At 38.7% G+C, this 19023-nt stretch overlaps 1 protein-coding gene across 7 annotated transcripts in view; it reads right to left on the minus strand.

Annotated features, from left to right (window-relative positions):
• PUM1 (pumilio RNA binding family member 1) overlaps window positions 1-19023 on the minus strand; it is a 137494-nt gene that overhangs the window by 39362 nt on the left and 79109 nt on the right. For 4 of the 7 annotated variants that reach the window (XM_025361215.1, XM_025361655.1, XM_025361395.1 and 1 more), the window contains 3 exons: window positions 10899-10992; window positions 9649-9750; window positions 4288-4439 (listed from right to left, as the gene is read on the minus strand). In XM_025361215.1, the coding sequence (XP_025217000.1) occupies window positions 4288-4439; window positions 9649-9750; window positions 10899-10992 (348 nt within the window). Of the gene's footprint in view, window positions 1-4287; window positions 4440-9648; window positions 9766-10898; window positions 10993-19023 lie in introns of all 7 variants that reach the window. The other 3 variants (XM_025361479.1, XM_025361567.1, XM_025361132.1) reach the window with 2 other exon arrangements.

A 19023-nucleotide genomic window follows, 5' to 3' on the forward strand; every position in this document is an offset into this window, starting at 1 on the left:
AAAATCCACAAACCAAGGCTAAAATTACTAAAGTTCCTAACAATGTGTTTTGCCATATTGTCAAGTGCACAGTTCTTATCAGACCACTTTCAATTTCACTGTGTTATTTATAAAAGTTAGACATATGGTCAAGAAAATGGGTGCAAATTATTATTGGTACCATTGGTAAAAAAAAAAAAAGTAAAAAGAGAAACAACACTAATAACCAATTAAATATTTGTTAAGTGTATAAGGTGACCAACACTGTCCACACTGGCAAGAAGAGATGGATGGACACTTAATTTGCCCAATCTTCTACTTCTATATCAGTAATAAGTAAGAATTAACAAATGATCTTGCAGATTTGCTGGAAATATCTGAAATAATGTCTTTAAGCCACACTGATACCTAGGAGATAATCAATAACCAATAGCAAATCACTATTATCAAGATATTATATAATTTGTTTCTGACCTAAAGAACCTAACCAACTTTATAAGAGAAAGTGTGTTTCAAGCTACATAGATAGAAGAGTCTGGGGACTGTACAGGTGAGTTTTGCCAAATACTTAGAATTTACATACCCAGTAACTCAAAAGAGATCTCACTCTAGGATAAGTAAATAGCAAGCACAGAAATACGGCAAATGTTAATAGTTCAAAATTGCTGAAGATTTTAAAAAACAATGAAAGCACTGCTTTCATAGAATATAAAGAAGTAGGTTTATGTTTGATTAGGTGTTCTTTGAAAGGACAGGAGTGATGGAGTGGACAAGGTACCTAAAGAAAGAAGTAGTCTAAGACTATTGATGAGTCTTGTAATAAGGAAAACAGTGTTAGCTTTTTGTTCACTCTCTAGAAATCTGTCCAGTACCCCTAACTATACATAAAAGTCCTTCAGTTACCTGCCAATATTCATATATTTTCATTTCATCAATAGCTGTCAAATCGATGATTTTATGGAAACAAAATGTACAGTTTCACAAGTAACGTTTTAAAGTCTAACAAAATCTACAAAATGACTGAATTTATAAAAACTATCCTAGAACAGTTAGCTTGCCTAGAATGCAACATATACTTTCTGATAAAATACAAGGCCAACAGCAAAGTTTAAAAAGAACCTCTCATTTTAATTACTATGACAAGGCAGTTTACCAAGAAAATCATATTTTCGAAACAATGGCTGCTAATTAAAAGCTAATGCTAAAAACTTCTCCTTAGTAGGGTTTGACAGAACCTGAAGGGCCTGACAGAAAACTGAAAAGTTAATGATTATTATGTCCATTTTATAACAAAAATATATGCATTTAGAGAACCCACCCAACTTGCCCTAGTTGTAGCTAGTTAACGATAGAAGAAGCACAAGATCTCAGATTTTCTTTAAGTCAAGACATCACAATATGGTCAGGAAACAAGTTATCAAGACATGGGCTTATATTCAAATCTTAACAACTTTGCACTTGTGTGACTCTGGGCACACAAATTATATTTCTTCAATCGGTTTCCTCTCAATTATGAAATTCTATTTCATAAAACGAGAAGTTGTACATCTATCATAATTAGTAAGAGAAACAGAAATTACATGTAGAACACTTAATTCTGCACAGAAAGCTTTCAATTAACAGCAGTTATTAGTATTATTCTTGTTCACTGTATTAGAGCTAATTTTAAAACATGGTAATTACTTTAGTCTTCCAAATGCATAATAATTTGGCAGCCATTTAAACAAAAAGATGATCACACAAAGAAATACAGACTTATCCACAAAAAGCAGTTATTAAGAAATTTATTTGCTAGGTGCCGTGGCTCACACTTGTAATCCCAGCACTCTGGGAGGCCAACGCTTAAGGTCAGGAGTTTGATATCAGCCTGGACAACATGGTAAAACCCCGTCACTACTAAAAATACAAAAACTAGCCAGGCGTGGTGGCACGTGCCTGTAATCCCAGATACTAGGGAGGTTGAGGCAGGAGAATCACTTAAACCTGGGAGGCAGAGGTTGCAGTGAGCAAACATGGCACTACTGCACTCCAGCTTGGATGACAGAGCAAGATTACGTCTAAAAAAAAAAAAAAAAAAAAAGAAAGAAAGAAAGAAAGAAAGAAAGAAACTTATTTAATAGGCCAGGCACAGTGACTCATGCCTGTAATCCCAGCACTTTGAGAGGCCGAGGCGGGTGGATCACTGAAGGTCAGGAGTTCGAGACCAGCCTGGCCAACATGGTGAAATCCCATCTCTACCAGAATACAAAAATTAGCCAGGTATGGCAGCACACACCTCTAATCCCAGCTACTCAGGAGGCTGAGGCAGGAGAATCACGTGAACCCAGAAGGCGGAGGTTGCGGTGAGCTGAGAGCTCAGCGCACTCCAGCCTGGGCAACAGAACTAGACTCCATCTGAAAAAAAAATAAAACAAAAAAAGAAATGTGGCCAGGCGTGGTGGCTCACGCCTGTAATCCCAGCACTCCGGGAGGCTAAGACGGGTAGTCACCTGAGGTCAGGAGTTCGAGACCAGCCTGGCCAATGTGGTGAAACTCCGCCTCTACCAAAAATACAAAAATTAGCCAGGCGTGGTGGCACATGCCTGTAATCCCAGCTACTTGGGAGGCTGAGGCAGGAGAATCGTCTGAACCCTGGAGGCAGAGGTTGCAGTGAGCCAAGATGGCACCACTGCACTCCAGCCTGGGTGACAAAAGCAAAACTCCGTCTCAAAAGAAATTTATTTTAACAGATCACTCATTCTGCCAACAAATTCTTTACTGAATTTCCTTATATATGGTATGAGAATGGCATCTGCTGCCAAGAAAATAATTTCATAGTGTCCAAATAACAGGTAGAATTTCAAGACCTGTTCTTCTTTCTTTCTATAATTGTGTGGAATCTAAAAAAAAAAAAAAACAAAACAAAAAAAATTAAACATACACCCACTGAGTAAGACTGATGTCAAGCAAAAAATTCTTGTTTGGATCATATAATACATTCATATATGAGCAGGGTGTTTTGTCTCAAATGACAGCTTTTATCTGACAATGCATATCGAAGCCTAAAAGGTGATTTCATTTGCTCCAGAAAAATTCCATTACTAGGAATTTTTTCCAAGGATAAACTTATGTAAAGGACGTTAATCAGTCTCATTTAAAACACCAAACTACTGATATAAATGAAATATCAAATATAACAGACTAAAGTATCCTTTGATGGATTTAAATGTACCTAGTAAAAATGTCATTTAAAAGAACACAAAATAACATAGTAAAGTAGGAAATCAGAATGGAAAACCACGTGGACAGAATGACAATTTTGTAAAATATTAAATAGTAAGGCTAAAATAACAGATACCAAACATATTAGCAGTGGTTTTTTGACATAAGGATTTAAGGTAATTTTTTTGTTTCAAGTTTTCTAGTTTACCACAGTTTCTATCAATAAAGAGGTGTTATTGGCCAGGCGTGGTGGCTCACGCATGCAATCCCAGCACTTTGGGAGGCCCAGGCGGGTGGATCATGAGGTCAGGAGTTTGAGACCAGCCTGACCAACATGGTGAAACCCCGTCTCTACTAAAAAGAAAATTAGCTGGGCATGGTGGAGTGCGCCTATAATCCCAGTTACTCAGGAGGCGAAGGCAAGAGAATTACTTAAATCCAGGATGCAGAGACTGCAGTGAGCCGAGATTGCACCACAGCATTCCAGCCTGGGCAACAGAGTGAGACTCTCTCTCAAAAAAAAAAAAAAAAAAAAAAAAAGAGGTGTTATTCTAGCAATCAAGGAGGAAACGACCTGTGTAAAAAAAAAAAAAAAAAAGAAAGAAAGAAAAAAAGATGTAGTTTTGCAGTTTACTGTCCTTTCTCAACTCAAATAAAAAGCTAACACAGATATCACAGGTTTAAGATTTACATCTAATCCAATAAGTACTATAAATAAGCAGTCTAAAAATCTAGTACCCCTGCTTTGGTGTCAAGCCCCTTGAAAAACCCTGAAATGATCTGAAAGTGGTGCTTGGCAAGCCACTACAGTATGGCAGAACAAAATTTTACTATAACTTTGAAGATCCACTTTGCCACTTGCAGCTAAGCAATTTCCCTGTAGGTGAATTGATGAGTATCATTACCCCACCTAGGTACAATAGTGTCTAACATATAAAAGACATTCCATAAGAGTCGTTAAATCTGAGCCTGAACTCAGACACATACACACACACAAGAGGAAATTCATGCATTCACAGTGCTTTTCTATTAGGCGCAGTATCACCTATTAATTACCCACAATACTACAATTCCCACTTAGAAGAGGTAAATTTTGTCTACATTTACCTGCTGCTGTCCTTGCTGAGCCTGTGGGGTGGTCTGTTGATTAGCTGAATTAGTTGCTGCGGCGGCAGCAGCAGCTTGCTGCTGGAAAAGACTGGCAGGGTAGACTCCCCAGGGAGTAACTCCATAATACTGGTGAGGGACCACAGCTGGGCCTAAAAATAGCAAAGGAAAGGTAAAGAAAGTCTGAACTACTGAGGCTCATCTCAGGCTTTCCAAAGATTACATCTGACTCAACAGATCCTACTGTAAAATATTAACTTAAAAGTATATATTGATTTATGCTAGCTAATCATTAACTCTTTTTAAAGAACAGTAAACATTAGATGAGATCCTTACACCAGTCTTCTAATATAATCCAGGCCTAGAGGAAGAAGCAATGAGGAATGAAACATCAGAAAACTAAAAGGGGGAATCACTGATAGAAGGGGTTCGATTTAAGAACAGATGGAGGATGTAGGATAGACAGAGACAATATCTGTTGGTAGAAGGGAGTAAATGGAGGGTCTGTGTGCTTAAAGTGATGGAATAGAACAAAAGACTAGGTTGTATCCCAGGTTCAATGGTAAGAATGGCACCTAAGGTGATTTAATAGAGTGCTGGTGTTTCATTAACTCTAGAAAAATGAACATCTATCAGTCTGACAACAAAACCCAGACACTCAACTGAACCTCCACTGCAACTTCAAAGTTTTTTTTTTCTTTTTTTTGAGACAGGGTCTCTCTGTGTCACGCAGGTTGGAATGCAATGAAGCAATCTCAGCTCACTGCAACCTCAACCTCCTGGGCTTAAGCGATCCTCCCACTTCAGCCTCCCTAATACCTGGGATTACAGACGCATGCTACCATACCTGGCTAATTTTTTTTTTTTTTTTTTTTTGGTAGAGGTCTATGTTGCCCAGGCTGGTGTCAAACTCCTGGGCTCAAGTGATCCACCCGCCTTGGCCTCCCATATTGCTGGGACTATAGGCTTGAGCCACCAGGCCTGGCCCCTATTTCTACTTTTAAAGTCACAAAGGCATTCAACACAACTACATTCAGACATTGCTGTGAAATTTTAAACTTAAGTCAACATTGAACACAAACAGAAACAAAAAATACAACACCTTGACTTGTTACAGACCTGCTAAGAACCTTAAACAAAATTAAGCATTCTCTGTAACCCCAGCACTATGGGAGGCCAATGTGGGAGGATCACTTTGAGGCAGGAGTTCGAGACCTGGTGAAACCCCATCTCTACTTAAAAAAAAAAAAAAAAAATACAAAAAATTAGCTGGACGTGGTGGCAGATGCCTGTAATCCCAGCTACTGGGAAGGCTGAGACAGGAGAACTGCTTGAATCCAGGAGGCAGAGGTTGAAGTGAGCCAAGATTGCACCACTGCACTCCAGCCTGGGCAACAGAGCAAAGAGTATGTCTCAAAAAAAAAAAAAAGCATTCTGCTTTAATCCAAATTATCTGTTCATTTTCTTTGGCAACAAAGTACAGTTGCAGTTGGCCACATAAAGTAGACAACAGAGATGTAACAAAGTTATGCAGATAACAACTTAAGTGTGGCAGAAATCTAATCATAGAATTCTATGACGAAGCTGGTGGCAAGAAACACCAAAGACACATTTGCTAACCAAGAAATGGACTCAAAGCCAATTCTTCAAATCTGCTGAAACGTATCTCCAAGTTGAACTTCCTTAAAGCACAGAGTTAAATACTTCCAACTTGATTCATTAACAATAACCAAGCCTTACACTGAAGTTCTGAAGAGCTGTTTCAAATATTACAGCTACTCTGATGCAACAGCTAATTCTGGAGAAACACATACTTCATTAAGCCAAAATAAATAGATACATATTCTTGTTTCCCCCATTTTAAGCTTCTAAAACACAAATAAGTCAAACTGTATCATTGCCCAATATAAATGTTTTGACATTTCTAATTTGGTGTTTTCTATACCTGTGGGCTTAGAAAAGATTAAGAAGCTCCGTTTACAAGCAAGGGTGCACACTGAAACACTATAGCTGGGGAAAAGAATAAAGGTGCTGCTAAGAAAAGCTGTTACACTATGAAGTATTTTACTATAATAAGGAAAGAGGTTAAAACATTTTTAATTTGTCAGAAACTGAACAGCCTAAAAGCCATGTATTCAAGTTAAAAAAAAAAAAAAAAAAAAAGAGTGATAGAGCCTCATACTCATAAGTGTTTATAAAACAGGGTGGTCTTGGGCAGTTAAAGAAAAAAATAAGAAAAAACACAAAAAAAGACCCTAAGTGTACCTTAGTTTCCTCACCTGTAAAAATGGGTAAACAGGTAGAGTGTTCCTTAACCAAAGTGCTTGGGACCAGAAGTGTTACAGATTTCAGACTGTAGACTATTTGTGTATGCAAGAGTTACCTTGGGGATGTGACCCAAGTCTAAACACAAAGTTCATTTATGTTTCATATATGCCTTATACACATAGCCTGGGAGTAATTCTACTTTTCCGTTGGGGATGCTGAATAAATGAACTGTGTGTTACGTGCCTGTGGTTTTGACTATGACCCATTACATGAGGTCAAGGTCAAGTGTGGAATTTTCCACTTGTGGTGTCATGTTAGTATTCAAAAAGATTTTTAATTTTCAGATTAGGGATGCTCAACCTGTAATAGATGTTGGGGGTACAGCCGTGTCTACCTTGAACGAGTGGTTGCAACCTGCAATGATAGTCCCAACACTCTCCCAAAAGCCAATAAAAGAGAACCTTTACTGGGCGAGGACTGCTATTACCATTAACATTTGCATTATTCTCTAAATTTTCTCAACTGGCATTTCTACTACTATACTGTGGTCACATGGCCTAAGGTTAAATTTAGGAAAACATCCCAGGGCAAATCAACTGAGCTTGGCACATCAGGCACCCTCTAAGAATACACATATTCATAGTTTGATCAGTTAACATTTCCTGTTATTTGTGAAAGTATTAACTCATTTTCACCCTGGCTCAACTGACAAATACAAAAAACAAGATTCTCACCACCAGAATACCATCTCAGTGACAGCAGCAGTGTCAACCCTAAGATCAGTTCTTTGTTTCAAATAACATAAATTAGTAGAGGAAAAGAATTCTAAAGAAAGTACAGAAAAGACAATTCAAGACAGCACAGGCATTCTATATACTATAGTGAAGCATAGGCATGGGCTTTGAAGTTAAACCTGGTTCAAACTCCAACTCTACAACATTTAAATTGTGTGACTTCAAATGAGACAGCTCTCTAGGTTGGGCACAGTGGCTCACACCTGTAATCCCAGCACTCTGGGAGGCCAAGGTGGGTGGATCACTTGAAGTCGGGAGTTTGAGACCAGCCTGGCCAACATGGCGAAACCCCATCTCTACTAAAAATACAAAAATTAGCCAGGCATGGTGGCGGGCACCTGTTGTTCCAGCTATTCAGGAGGTTGAGGTGGGAGAATCACTTGAACCCAAGAGGCAGAGATTGCAGTGAGCCGAGATCGTACCACTGAACAAAAGCAAGACTCAGTCCCCCCCAAAAAACAAAACAAAACAAAACAAAAAAACAGAAAACAAAAAAACATAACTAACAAGGCAGCTGTCTGATCCACAAATTTCTAATCTCTAAAATCATCATCTGACAAATCATATGAAAGAAAAGCATTCAGGACAATGCCTGAGAAAAGTTATGTATTAATAAATATTAATGATGGTTAGCACAGATCATTCTCCTACGAAGAGCTTTCGTTTTCCCCAAAAAGGGGGTGACCATGGACAGACAGATGACTCTATGTTAACTATGTTCCTATCATAACCATGCCAAAATGTAAACAATTTTTTAAAAAATCTAAGAAATGCTAGGCTACATTTAAGTTCATAATTGCAAATTATATGCTACATAATAAGAAATAAAATTTCAAAGCAATATTTAGTCATGGTTAACCTGACTTGGAGGGATCTTCCCCCAACAAATATCTAAACTGGAAGACACTGTGTTTGTTCTAATGCTGAATTCAATCCATCATACATTTATGGCCTCACTATGGTGACGGTAACTGTACAACACAGAGTCAAATAACAAAGATGCCTGTCTTTTAAACATCTAGTCTCAAGGGAAAGAAAAAAACACTCATAGGCTGGGCACAGTGGTTCACACCTGGAATGCCAGTACTTTGAGAGGCCAAGGGAGGAGGATTGCTTGAGCCCAGCAATTTGACACAACACCAGCCCAGGCAACACTGGCGAGACCACCCCATCTCTACAAAAAATTTAACAATTAGCTAAGTGTGGTGGTGCACACTAGTACCCCTAGCTACTCAGGAGGCTGAGGCAGGAGGATCCAGTGAGCCCAGGAATTCAAGGTTACAGTGAACTGTATTCACGCCACTGCATTCCATCCTCGGCAACAGAGTGAGATCCTGTCTCAAAAAAAAAAAAAAAAAAAAAAAAAGAGAGAGAGAGAGAGAAAGAGAGAAAAAAAAACTCGTGTATACATCCCACAAGCAAATAAAAACAGTGCAGTAAGTAGCCAGCTAGGGCACTTCACAGGCAAACAATGGGAAAAAGAGCTTACTACAGAAGACCACAGTGTCCAATGACAGGGGCCTAAACCAATGCAGTATCTTCAGCAAACTAAAATCGGATCTGTATTGCTACAATGTATGGTGTCAGCCAATGGCAGTCAACTAGGAAGGGAACTGGGTGGTACACATGTAGAGACCTGTATGAGGCATGGTGATAGAGCCCTATATGCTCTGGGTCCCAACCCTAGTTAATCCACAGAATTATCTGGAAGCTCCTTAAAAATACTGATTTCAAGGAACAAAACACCACCACCCCCACCCTGACTCCAAGTAAGTTGTAATGATCAGCCATGTTTGGTAATAACTGTAGTATGCCATATTAGGGTAGAAAAAAGGGAAATCAATAAAAGGTTTAAGCAGAAAGATGATGAGGTAAGATCTAAGTCTGAAATCATTTTCTTGAACAATTTAGAGGGGAAAAGGAAGTGAGAGAGGCAAGGAAATTAGAAATTTCCACATTAGAGACCAATAAAAGTACCTGAACTATATGATAGACTAGAGGTGGTAGGAGATCTAGGCAAGGGGAGAAATACCCAAAATATAAATGAGCATCTGGTGGCTCCATGGATCAAAAATACATATGCAAGCGGTAGGTGATTAATTTGCCTTTGAACATTTTCAAGTCTGAGGGGCCTATGATACTGCTATGGAGAGATATTAAGCTGGTAGGTAAATGGCACTGAAAATCTGGATGATCTCCACCAGAGACACAGATTTGGGAAAGAGTATAAAGAATGCAAGCCCATCTCAAATGACTTTTCAGCAGGTGAGAAAATCCCTCATGCAGCAGAATGTCTCACCTAGTGTCGCTGCTGCAGCCAATCCAGCTGTGTAGGGGTCCGTCCCTGGGGGAGCAGCGCTGATGATGTATGGATTGGGGACAAACGCAGCGGGAGCTAAACCTGCTGAAAACATACCTGTCAGTAAAAACAAACTTGACTAAAACTGCAGCCCTATCAAATACCTACACAGTTTGGCTATTCACTTCAGGCTGTAGATAAGGAAAAAAATGAAAAAAGAGAAGACGGGACAGGTTGAGGGTAAAGAGAAATTTTAAAAAGGTAACTGCTATACTAAAGATTATAATGAAATGTTTATAGAGTTAAATTTTACCTTTGCTAAAGAAATACTTAAAACTGTATATACAGTTTTAAATTCAGCATACTTTCTAAAAGATTATTAAAATTATAACAGCCTACAATAGAACAATTTTAAAGACTTATATTAAAATGGGATGAAGTATTTCTACTTAAAATAATTTTACAAACAGTTTTCATGAAATAAAATCTATGGGTATTTATAAAGATTACCATCTACAACTATACATTATCAGACCCAAGGACTTTATGCCTGGACTTTATTTATTTAGGTTGGAAGTAAGTATATTCTTCTATAGCCTATCACATTCAAGATTAGCTATCTCCTTTCTACTCAATCATGCCATTTTGACATATTAAAAAAAAAATTCTACTTCTACTTGTTTACACTTAATGCACTCTATTTCTAAGAGACCCTAAGAAGGTCCAGGGGGAAGAAACATCTAGGCAGTACGATGAAAACATCGCTCAAAACTTTTACTAAACTTACAGGAAAAGGGCAAAGCTACTTTAAAACCAGTAATTATACGAGAATACTTTTAAACTTTTTCAATGCATACTGACTGGAAAATGGATTTATATTGTTTTGCTAATAAAATGAGAGGCTGATAGTCTATAGAACCACAACTTATTTAATCAATGTCATCCAAATCTTACCAAAAGAGCTAATGGTAGTCACCAATCGCTATTGTGATAAATACTTTAAATCCTGAAACAGCTGAGGTAGGGCAATGGGTGAACACTGAAGAAATCTTATGATGTGGGTCTACAAGCAAGGTCAAAAATAATGTGGCTTCAGAGACAACTGGACAAAAGGAAGAGGCCACTTACTCTGTCTGAGGGATTTGTCTGAACTTTTAGAATCAGTTTAAATTACTGGGTTTCACAGCAACCAGTTATCCTAAAATGGCGGCCACACCTATCACGAAAGAGCTATGGGCTTAAGGACTTACCGATGTGCGGCTGATGAGCAGCTGCCAGTGCATACTGCTGCTGCTGAGCAGCTGTCAACTGCTGGACAGCAAGCGCATTAGGTCTTTGGAACAGCTGAGGCAAGAGGAAAAACACGGTGTGGTTAGGGAAACTGTCTTACAAAATCATTTAAAAACCTCTCTGACTAAAAATTTTAATAAACACTTGTTTAGGCATGATACTTTAACAACAACAAATGTTCTCATACTCTACTTCATTCCCATGGGATTAAAATGTTTCATAGTTCTATTCTCCCTGTCTCTCTTTCTTTACTTCAATTTGCTGTGCCCTGGTTCCATGAGCTGCCCACTTCACAGATTATATGTCCCCTGAACCACAAACACACTCTCTCTCTCACACACACACACACATATATGAGATATCTATATATATATATATAGATATCGATACAGATACAGATATCTCATATATGTGCATGCAAAAGCCCTAAAGCTTATCAGGTCTACAGGTCTTGCCTGATCTAAGGCAAAGTTAAAAATTAGACAACTGATTTGCCACATTGCCCCTAGTGCTGAATCTCCTTTCAAGAGCCCACAAATAACTGAATTAATCCTCACCTACTCACATTTTGGAGAAGAATATGAAAAGTGTTCACTTCATCCTCTGAGCTGTCTCATTCCCAAAATGGTATTGAATAACTTCCTCAACTAGTAGCTTATCCTAATGAGTAAATTAGACATCTGCCCAACTTTCGGGAGCTCCAGAGTCTTCTGGGATATTATTCTTTGTATATTGAAAATAAAACAGCAGAAAACAGCAGCTACTAACAAAATTTGGATTATGAGCTCACACCTAGCATACTTCTTAATTCTAAAGAAAAGAAAGCTCAAAGGCCTTAACAACACTAAGAATGTCTTATGATTAATACAAAATCAGTCATTCACTCATTAATTCAACAAATATTTATGAAACAAATGATACCTGCCAGGCACTGTGCAAGGAACTAGGGATACAACTAGTGAATGAAACAATACATAATCCTGCCCTGATGGAGATTACATTTTAGTATGAATAGTATTGGAACAAAGAAAAAGGATGCCAGTAACCTGATTTGTGGTTCACCTAAACGGGCCTCCTTCCAAGGAGTCACACTGAAGACTTCAATGATTGCTAAAATCAGACTGAAAGCACTTACTGAAGGGACCTCCCTGGATAGGACCTTCAACCTACCTGCTCTTCCTACAGGATTTTTCAACAGCTCAGCTGACATTGCTGGATGATGTATAACAGACACCATGGATCTTGAATTACAGATGTCCTCATAAAGAGACCTGATTGTTTCAGACATTAGGAGATAATGTCATTCTACCAACTCAGCTTAATCACTGTCATGACTGGACTTACTCTTATCTTAGGTGATGGAGAGATTTTATCCTGAGATTTGGCTACTCTCTACACCTCAAACATGAGGAGGCTAATTTTAGATTAAAATAAAACAAAAAGTGAATACTTTGAAGGTACTGGCCAATTTCACCTGTTAGCTCTCTAGTCTTAGTCTCTGCTTTTGGAGTATGAATGTCAAAAGTAACCATGCACAGATTTCAAAAATACTTTTTTTTTTTTTTTTCCCCAAAAGTTAAAGAAAAACTTCAGTGTGATGCTGGTAAAAAGGAAACAGTATTACTAAATATCAAGTCTTAAAAAAAAATAGGGGAAATGAATCTACTGACAGACATTATCAAAACATTTGTCCTCCAGGAAGGGAGCCAGTCAAGACTATTTGGTAACAGTGTGCTTGTGATTTCTGCAAGTTGGTTTCACATTTCTGTCTTACTAAAGATGTGCTCACACAGTATTCCCTCCAACAGGAGGCAGTCCACCCAAGAGGGGCAGCCAGGAGTGGGAAAATAAGTAAAACAGTAGAAAGTTACTTTTAAAGTATTTCCAAGGTTGTGAAAACATCTCATAGTTCCACTAAATATGTACTGTCTCTTCAATGGGTTTCTGGAATTTTCTTGATCTAAAACCTTTTGCAACATTTAACATATCAGGCACTGCTTGTGCTAGCTTCTTCTCTCTACCCTTCTTCGCCCTACTGAAAACAAAAGAATTCATTTCATTCAACAGACGTTTTTTGAGCACCTATTATTAGGTAGGTGCTGTGACATGGAACTGGGGAAATAAAGACAAAATGCTCAGAACACAACTCTTAAGGGTATCTCGATTTATTAACCAAAAACAGTAGTCCACTGCCATTCCATCTGACTTAACCTCACTGCATATATTTTTGTTTGTTTGAATAGTCGAAGTCTTACTCTGTCTGTCACCCAGGCTTAAATGCAGTGACATAATCATGGCTCACTATAGCCACAAACCCCTGGGCTCAAGCAATCCTCCTGCCTCAGCCTCCAAGTAGCTGCGCATGCCACCACGCCTGGCCAAATTTTTTTTTTTTTTTAACTTTTTTGTAGAGATGAAGTTGCTCAGGCTGGTCTGGAACTCCTGGGCTCAAATGATCCTTCCACTTTGGCCTCCCAAAGGGCTGAAATTACAGGTGTGAGCCACCACACCTGGGCTATATATTTCTTAAATATTACATGTAAGTCATTTTATGTACTGTATCTGTAAATATACATGGAAATACATGGCATGTGGGAATACCACAAAAGTAATCATTCCACGTAACATTACCTTGTGGTTGGTTTTCATCATATTAAAACATTTTGAAAGCAGGAACTACTTTTAACTAAAAGTAAACAAGCCTTACAAGAGACCCCATACAGCCTATGCTTGAGAGCTGATTAATATCTTAGTAATTATGGTGAATAGAAAAGGATTTTCTTGAGACCATTTTGCAGTAAACAACTTAACAAAAGTAAATTGTACATCTATAGCAGACAGATTTGATTACAGAATAGATTACAGCAATTTTGGTACATTCTCTTTATGTAAATGGTGCAATATTAACTGGAAATACAGAGTATTCAAAACAAATTGGGTAATTGGCAAGTGACAGATTCCAAAGGATCCTGAAAAACTCACATAAATGCCATCTGCGGGGCGAAGCATTGAGCTCTACTAACATTTTCATGTTTTTCACAAAGCAGGCGAATATCCCATAACTGAGAAACAAAATACTGTGAGAGTTGGGGGAAATGCTTAAAGGTCAGTATAATGATAAATGTGAAGCTGTTAATTATAATTCACTTGGGTAGATTTCACAAGTTGTTCAAGAGTCTGAATGCTGGGGAAAATGGATCATCTACTTCAAGCATATCAAGGTTCCTAATAAATACTGAAGGCATAGTTTAAGAAGTAGACAAGCTGGTTTGCCTCCTTTCTCTGTCACTTACTATATTAAAAATACTCTATAGGGCTCTTATTCCAGAAAGGAATCCAGGCAGCCAAAAACACCCAATATAGTGACTGACATGTAGTTGGCATCTTATAAAAGACAGCTACTACTATTATTACTGTTGTTGTTATCGACAGCAGTTGCTAACATAAAAAATTATGGCGTTTTCTAAATCTGGAGGAGTAATGTCTAAATAAGGAGTCAGTAAATGCAAAAGACTACTCAGCCCCGCTCCCCTGCCGGCCACAATAAAATGTACTGCCAGCCCTGACTTTTTTTTTTTTTTTTTTTTTTTTTTTTTTTTTTTTTTTTACCAGTTTGAGACTATATAAATAGCAGACAAGGGTTAAGAGCACTGACTCTGGAGCCAGACAGCCTTGGTTTCTATCTCAGCTCACCAGTGACTTGCTATGTCACCTCTGGCAAATCGTTTAATCTCTCTGTGCCTCATTCTCCTCTTCTCTTTAATATGATGATAAAGATATATGTAACACGGCAGGTTGCTGTGGGGATTAAAATTAACACATGTAAAGTATTTATAAAAGTCCTTTATGTGTGATGTTCTTTCTGATGAATGGGGAGGGCACCCCCAACAGACTCAGCCCTTCTGAGAGTCACCCTTTACAGTTCCTTCCCAGAGCCAGGCAGCCCAAGCAGACCAAGAGCAGAGGGCGGGACTCCTCCTAGTCTGTATTAAGAGTCAAAATTGGCCAGGCACAGTGGCTCACACCTTTAAAGCTAGCACTCTGGGAGGCCGAGGCAGGTGGATCACCTGAAGTCAGGAGTTCGAGACCAGTCTGACCAATATGGAGAAACCCCATCTCTACTAAAAATACAAAATTAGCCGGGAGTGGTGGTGCACACCTGTAATTCCCCCAATCCAGAGGCTGAGGCAGAAGAATCGCTTGAACCTGGGAGGTGGAGGCTGGGGTAAGCCGAGATCACCATTGCACTCCAGCCTAAGCAACAAGAATGAAACCCCGTCTCAAAAAAAAAAAAAGAGTCAAAATCTCACTGCACCAGGACCACCAGCTGCTATCAGCTGGTCACAAAGATAACAGGAAAGAAAGAAAACCATTTTTGTTTTAATGGATGAGTGCTTTCTGCATTATACTACTTTAAGAAAAAGCTATGTAGTTGAATTTGAAGGTGAGACAACTCCACCTATTAGAAGGCTCTGCATTTCTAATACAAAGTCCAAAGGAAACGGCCTGAGGCTAGAAACCAAAATAATAGCTATTTGCATTGCTTGTATTAGATGACCTTCAAACAAGTCCCTAAACTTCACTGTTTTTTCTTTTTTCTTTCTTTCTTTTTTTTGAGACAGACAGAGTCTCGGCTCTGTCCCTGAGGCTGGAGTGCAGTAGTGCGATCTTGGCTCACCGCAACCTCCGCCTCCCGGGTTCAAGCGATTCTCCTGTCTGAGCCTCTAGAGTAGGTGGGATTACAGGCTTGTGCCACCACACCTGGCTAATTTTTGTATTTTTACTAGAGATGGGGTTTCACCATGTTGGCCAGGTTGATCTCAAACTCCTGACCTTGGGTGATCCGCCAGCCTCAGCCTCCCAAAGTGTTGGGATTACAGGCATGAGCCACCGTGCTTGGCCTCTTATGTCTAAAAATAAAATAGCTGCCCTACCTCATGGGGTTGTTTTCAGAGTTCACAGAGAAAATCCCTTCAAGACAGTAAAAGCACTATATCAATGATGGGATTCTAAAATTTTAAGAAAAAGGTTTATTTTGGAGTCATTCCTCGGCATATGAAATTTGTGAAATCTTACTACTGTTTGAAGCTTCTAGATCAAAGCCCAGTTTATACCAGGTTATTTGAACTACTACAATGATCAATTAATGATTACAATGATTTTTGGTAGGCGCATACAAATTAAACTATGTTGCTAAACTTAAAAAAAACATCATCATCATCTTCATCATCATCTGTGCATTTCTTTGGCAGATAAAGAATCTGATTCCGCCGGGCGCGGTGGCTCAAGCCTGTAATCCCAGCACTTTGGGAGGCCGAGACGGGCGGATCACGAGGTCAGGAGATCGAGACCATCCTGGCTAACACGGTGAAACCCCGTCTCTACTAAAAATTACAAAAAACTAGCCGGGCAAGGTGGCGGGTGCCTGTAGTCCCAGCTACTCGGGAGGCTGAGGCAGGAGAATGGCGTGAACCCGGGAGGCGGAGCTTGCAGTGAGCCGAGATCCGGCCACTGCACTCCAGCCTGGGTGACAGAGCAAGACTCCGTCTCAAAAAAAAAAAAAAAAAAAAAAAAAAAGAATCTGATTCCAAAACAAATGAGGTCCTAGGGAAAAACAAAACACATCCCTCCACTAAGTATATTAATACCTTTTGAGAAAAACTTCACCATAAGTAAAATTTGAACAAAGTCAAATAACAATAGAGGTAAGCTTCAACTGATCAATTACTAGTCACTCTTTGTCAGTTAACTATACACATGACACTTGATAGAATAATCATTTGTAAATTAAAGAGAAAGTTGAGCCTATTAAATACCTACATCGAAAGTATATACACACTTGGCCTCACGAGAATGACATTTAATCACACTGTCAAACTTTTAACAACACATGCCGATTTCCACTCCCCTCTGACTGTAGTCGTGCAGGAATGAATACCACACTTCAACTTTCATTTTCAGAATCTGAATCTTTGTTAAAATTCATGCTTAACAGATGACAGTTTTGGTACAACAGTGTCCAATTTTGTAAAACATACTACATTAGGCTATTTTTAGATTAACCGAACTCTAAATAAAGAACATCAACAATACAATTAATTAATTCTACACTGATATAACCCTGGCTTTGGTTTGTGCCATGTTTGTAATATAATACAACCTGGTAACAATTTTTTTTTTAAGACGGAGTCTCACTCTGTCACCCAGGGTGGAGCGTGGTGGCATGATCTCAGCTCGCTGCAACCTCCGCCTCCCGGGTTCAGGCGATTCTCCTGCCTCAGCCTCCCAAGTAGCTGGGCGTGCTACTTTTTGTATTTTTACACGCCCGGCTAATTTTTGTATTTTTAGTAGAGAGGGGGTTTCACCATATTGGCCAGGCTGCTCTCGAGCTCCTGACCTCGTGATCTGCCCGCCTCGGCCTCCCAAAGTGCTGAGATTACAGGTGTGAGCCACTGTGCCTGGCCAAAACCTAGTAATAATTTTCTAAACTGCATTTAAGGAAAGAAACAGGCAACTGTACAGCATTTTGTAAAAAATAAATACTGCTCCAACATCGCAGTACAAAATGGTATGAACACATTATGCATGAACTGCTCACAGCTGTTTTCCAGGATTAAGAAGACAATGAAGTGAATTTGAGACAAAGGAAGAACACTTCAGAAATAACGAGCATTTCAAGCTGACAAAATACTCCAAATCAGAGGTTCTGAACCCAAGGTATTTGTACTCGGGTGGGTAATACTGCATCTTTATCTCACGCACATCCACCTGAAATTTAGCATGTTCTTCAATTAAGATTGTAGACAACAAACTACATTAACTTTAGCAATACACCTGTGACATTACCACAAACAGAACTCAAATATTCGTTCATGTTACTTTACAGTTGTTAGAGATATTTCAAAATCTTGCTCATGCTCATTATGACAGCTAGTACATCTACTTCTATTTCATGCATCATATCATAAATAAATACATAATTAACTTTGTTTTTAAATATGACAGCTATTTTTATACCACTGGTTTCCTTTGTAATCCTGCTTTATACATTTTAAACATTATTCTGAGAAGTAGTCCACATGGTTCACCTATTAAAGAAGTTCATGGCACACACAAAAACAAAAAAGAATTAGAAACTCCCGCTCTTATAAATAAACCTTAAAAGGGTTAAATTCAGAGTGATTAACAGTGACCAGACAACCAACTAACTAATCAAAATCCTGTGTCACAGCTAACAAGAACTAAGTTTGCAATGAATTAAATGAAAATTACCTTTTCCCTATTTGCAGGCTGCTCCATGTCATCTATCTCATTACAGGCTGGTAATAAGTTTGATGAAACCAGCTTATTACACCAAATCAAAGCCAAGATTGAAAGAAAATAGAACAAAAGAGGGAATTACTTATTTTGTCAACCTCCAAACCAGATTCCTATTCTAAAAAATCACAAATAAAGCAAATCTACCATTTGCAGCAAACAACTCTAAACCAAGAAAAATGATCACCTTTGTTGCTTATTTCAGAAAGCCAAGATAAAAAGAGCAGAATGTACAGAAAAATATGTACTGCACTAGATCTCTGGTTCAATCCTCACAATCAGCAGTACCGTCTGAGACTTCCAGCTGGTTCTCAAGGCGTCCAGGACCTGGACTCAATTTTCAAAGGCATCTGTACCTTCTTGTCGTCTTCTACACTCAACTTCTACTCCTTTCAGCATAGGCCCACACCGTGGTCATTCCCAGCTCCACACCTCTGCTCTGACCTGCAACAAAATGTATTCTACCTGTCCTTCAAGTCAGTTGCATGCAACCTTTGTCCTCACTGAGCCCTCCCCTTGTCTGATAGGATTCAGAATCCACCAATTTAGCGCTTAGTTCCCCAAATGTTCCACTACTGTTTCATTCAGAACCTAAGGTTCCTAGAAGAACACAACAGTCAACAGTTAACTGAATAATAAGAGTAAGAGAATGTCTCAAACTGCTGCTAAACTCACATTAACCACAAAAAAACTAAACTAAAACAATTAAGTCATTCCTCCTTTAAAGTGTCTTTTCATTTCCTATAGTGAATACAGCATAAGACTCAC

The sequence above is a fragment of the Theropithecus gelada genome, chromosome 1 (genome assembly GCF_003255815.1).
Source record: "Theropithecus gelada isolate Dixy chromosome 1, Tgel_1.0, whole genome shotgun sequence".
Taxonomy (NCBI): Eukaryota; Metazoa; Chordata; class Mammalia; order Primates; family Cercopithecidae; genus Theropithecus; species Theropithecus gelada.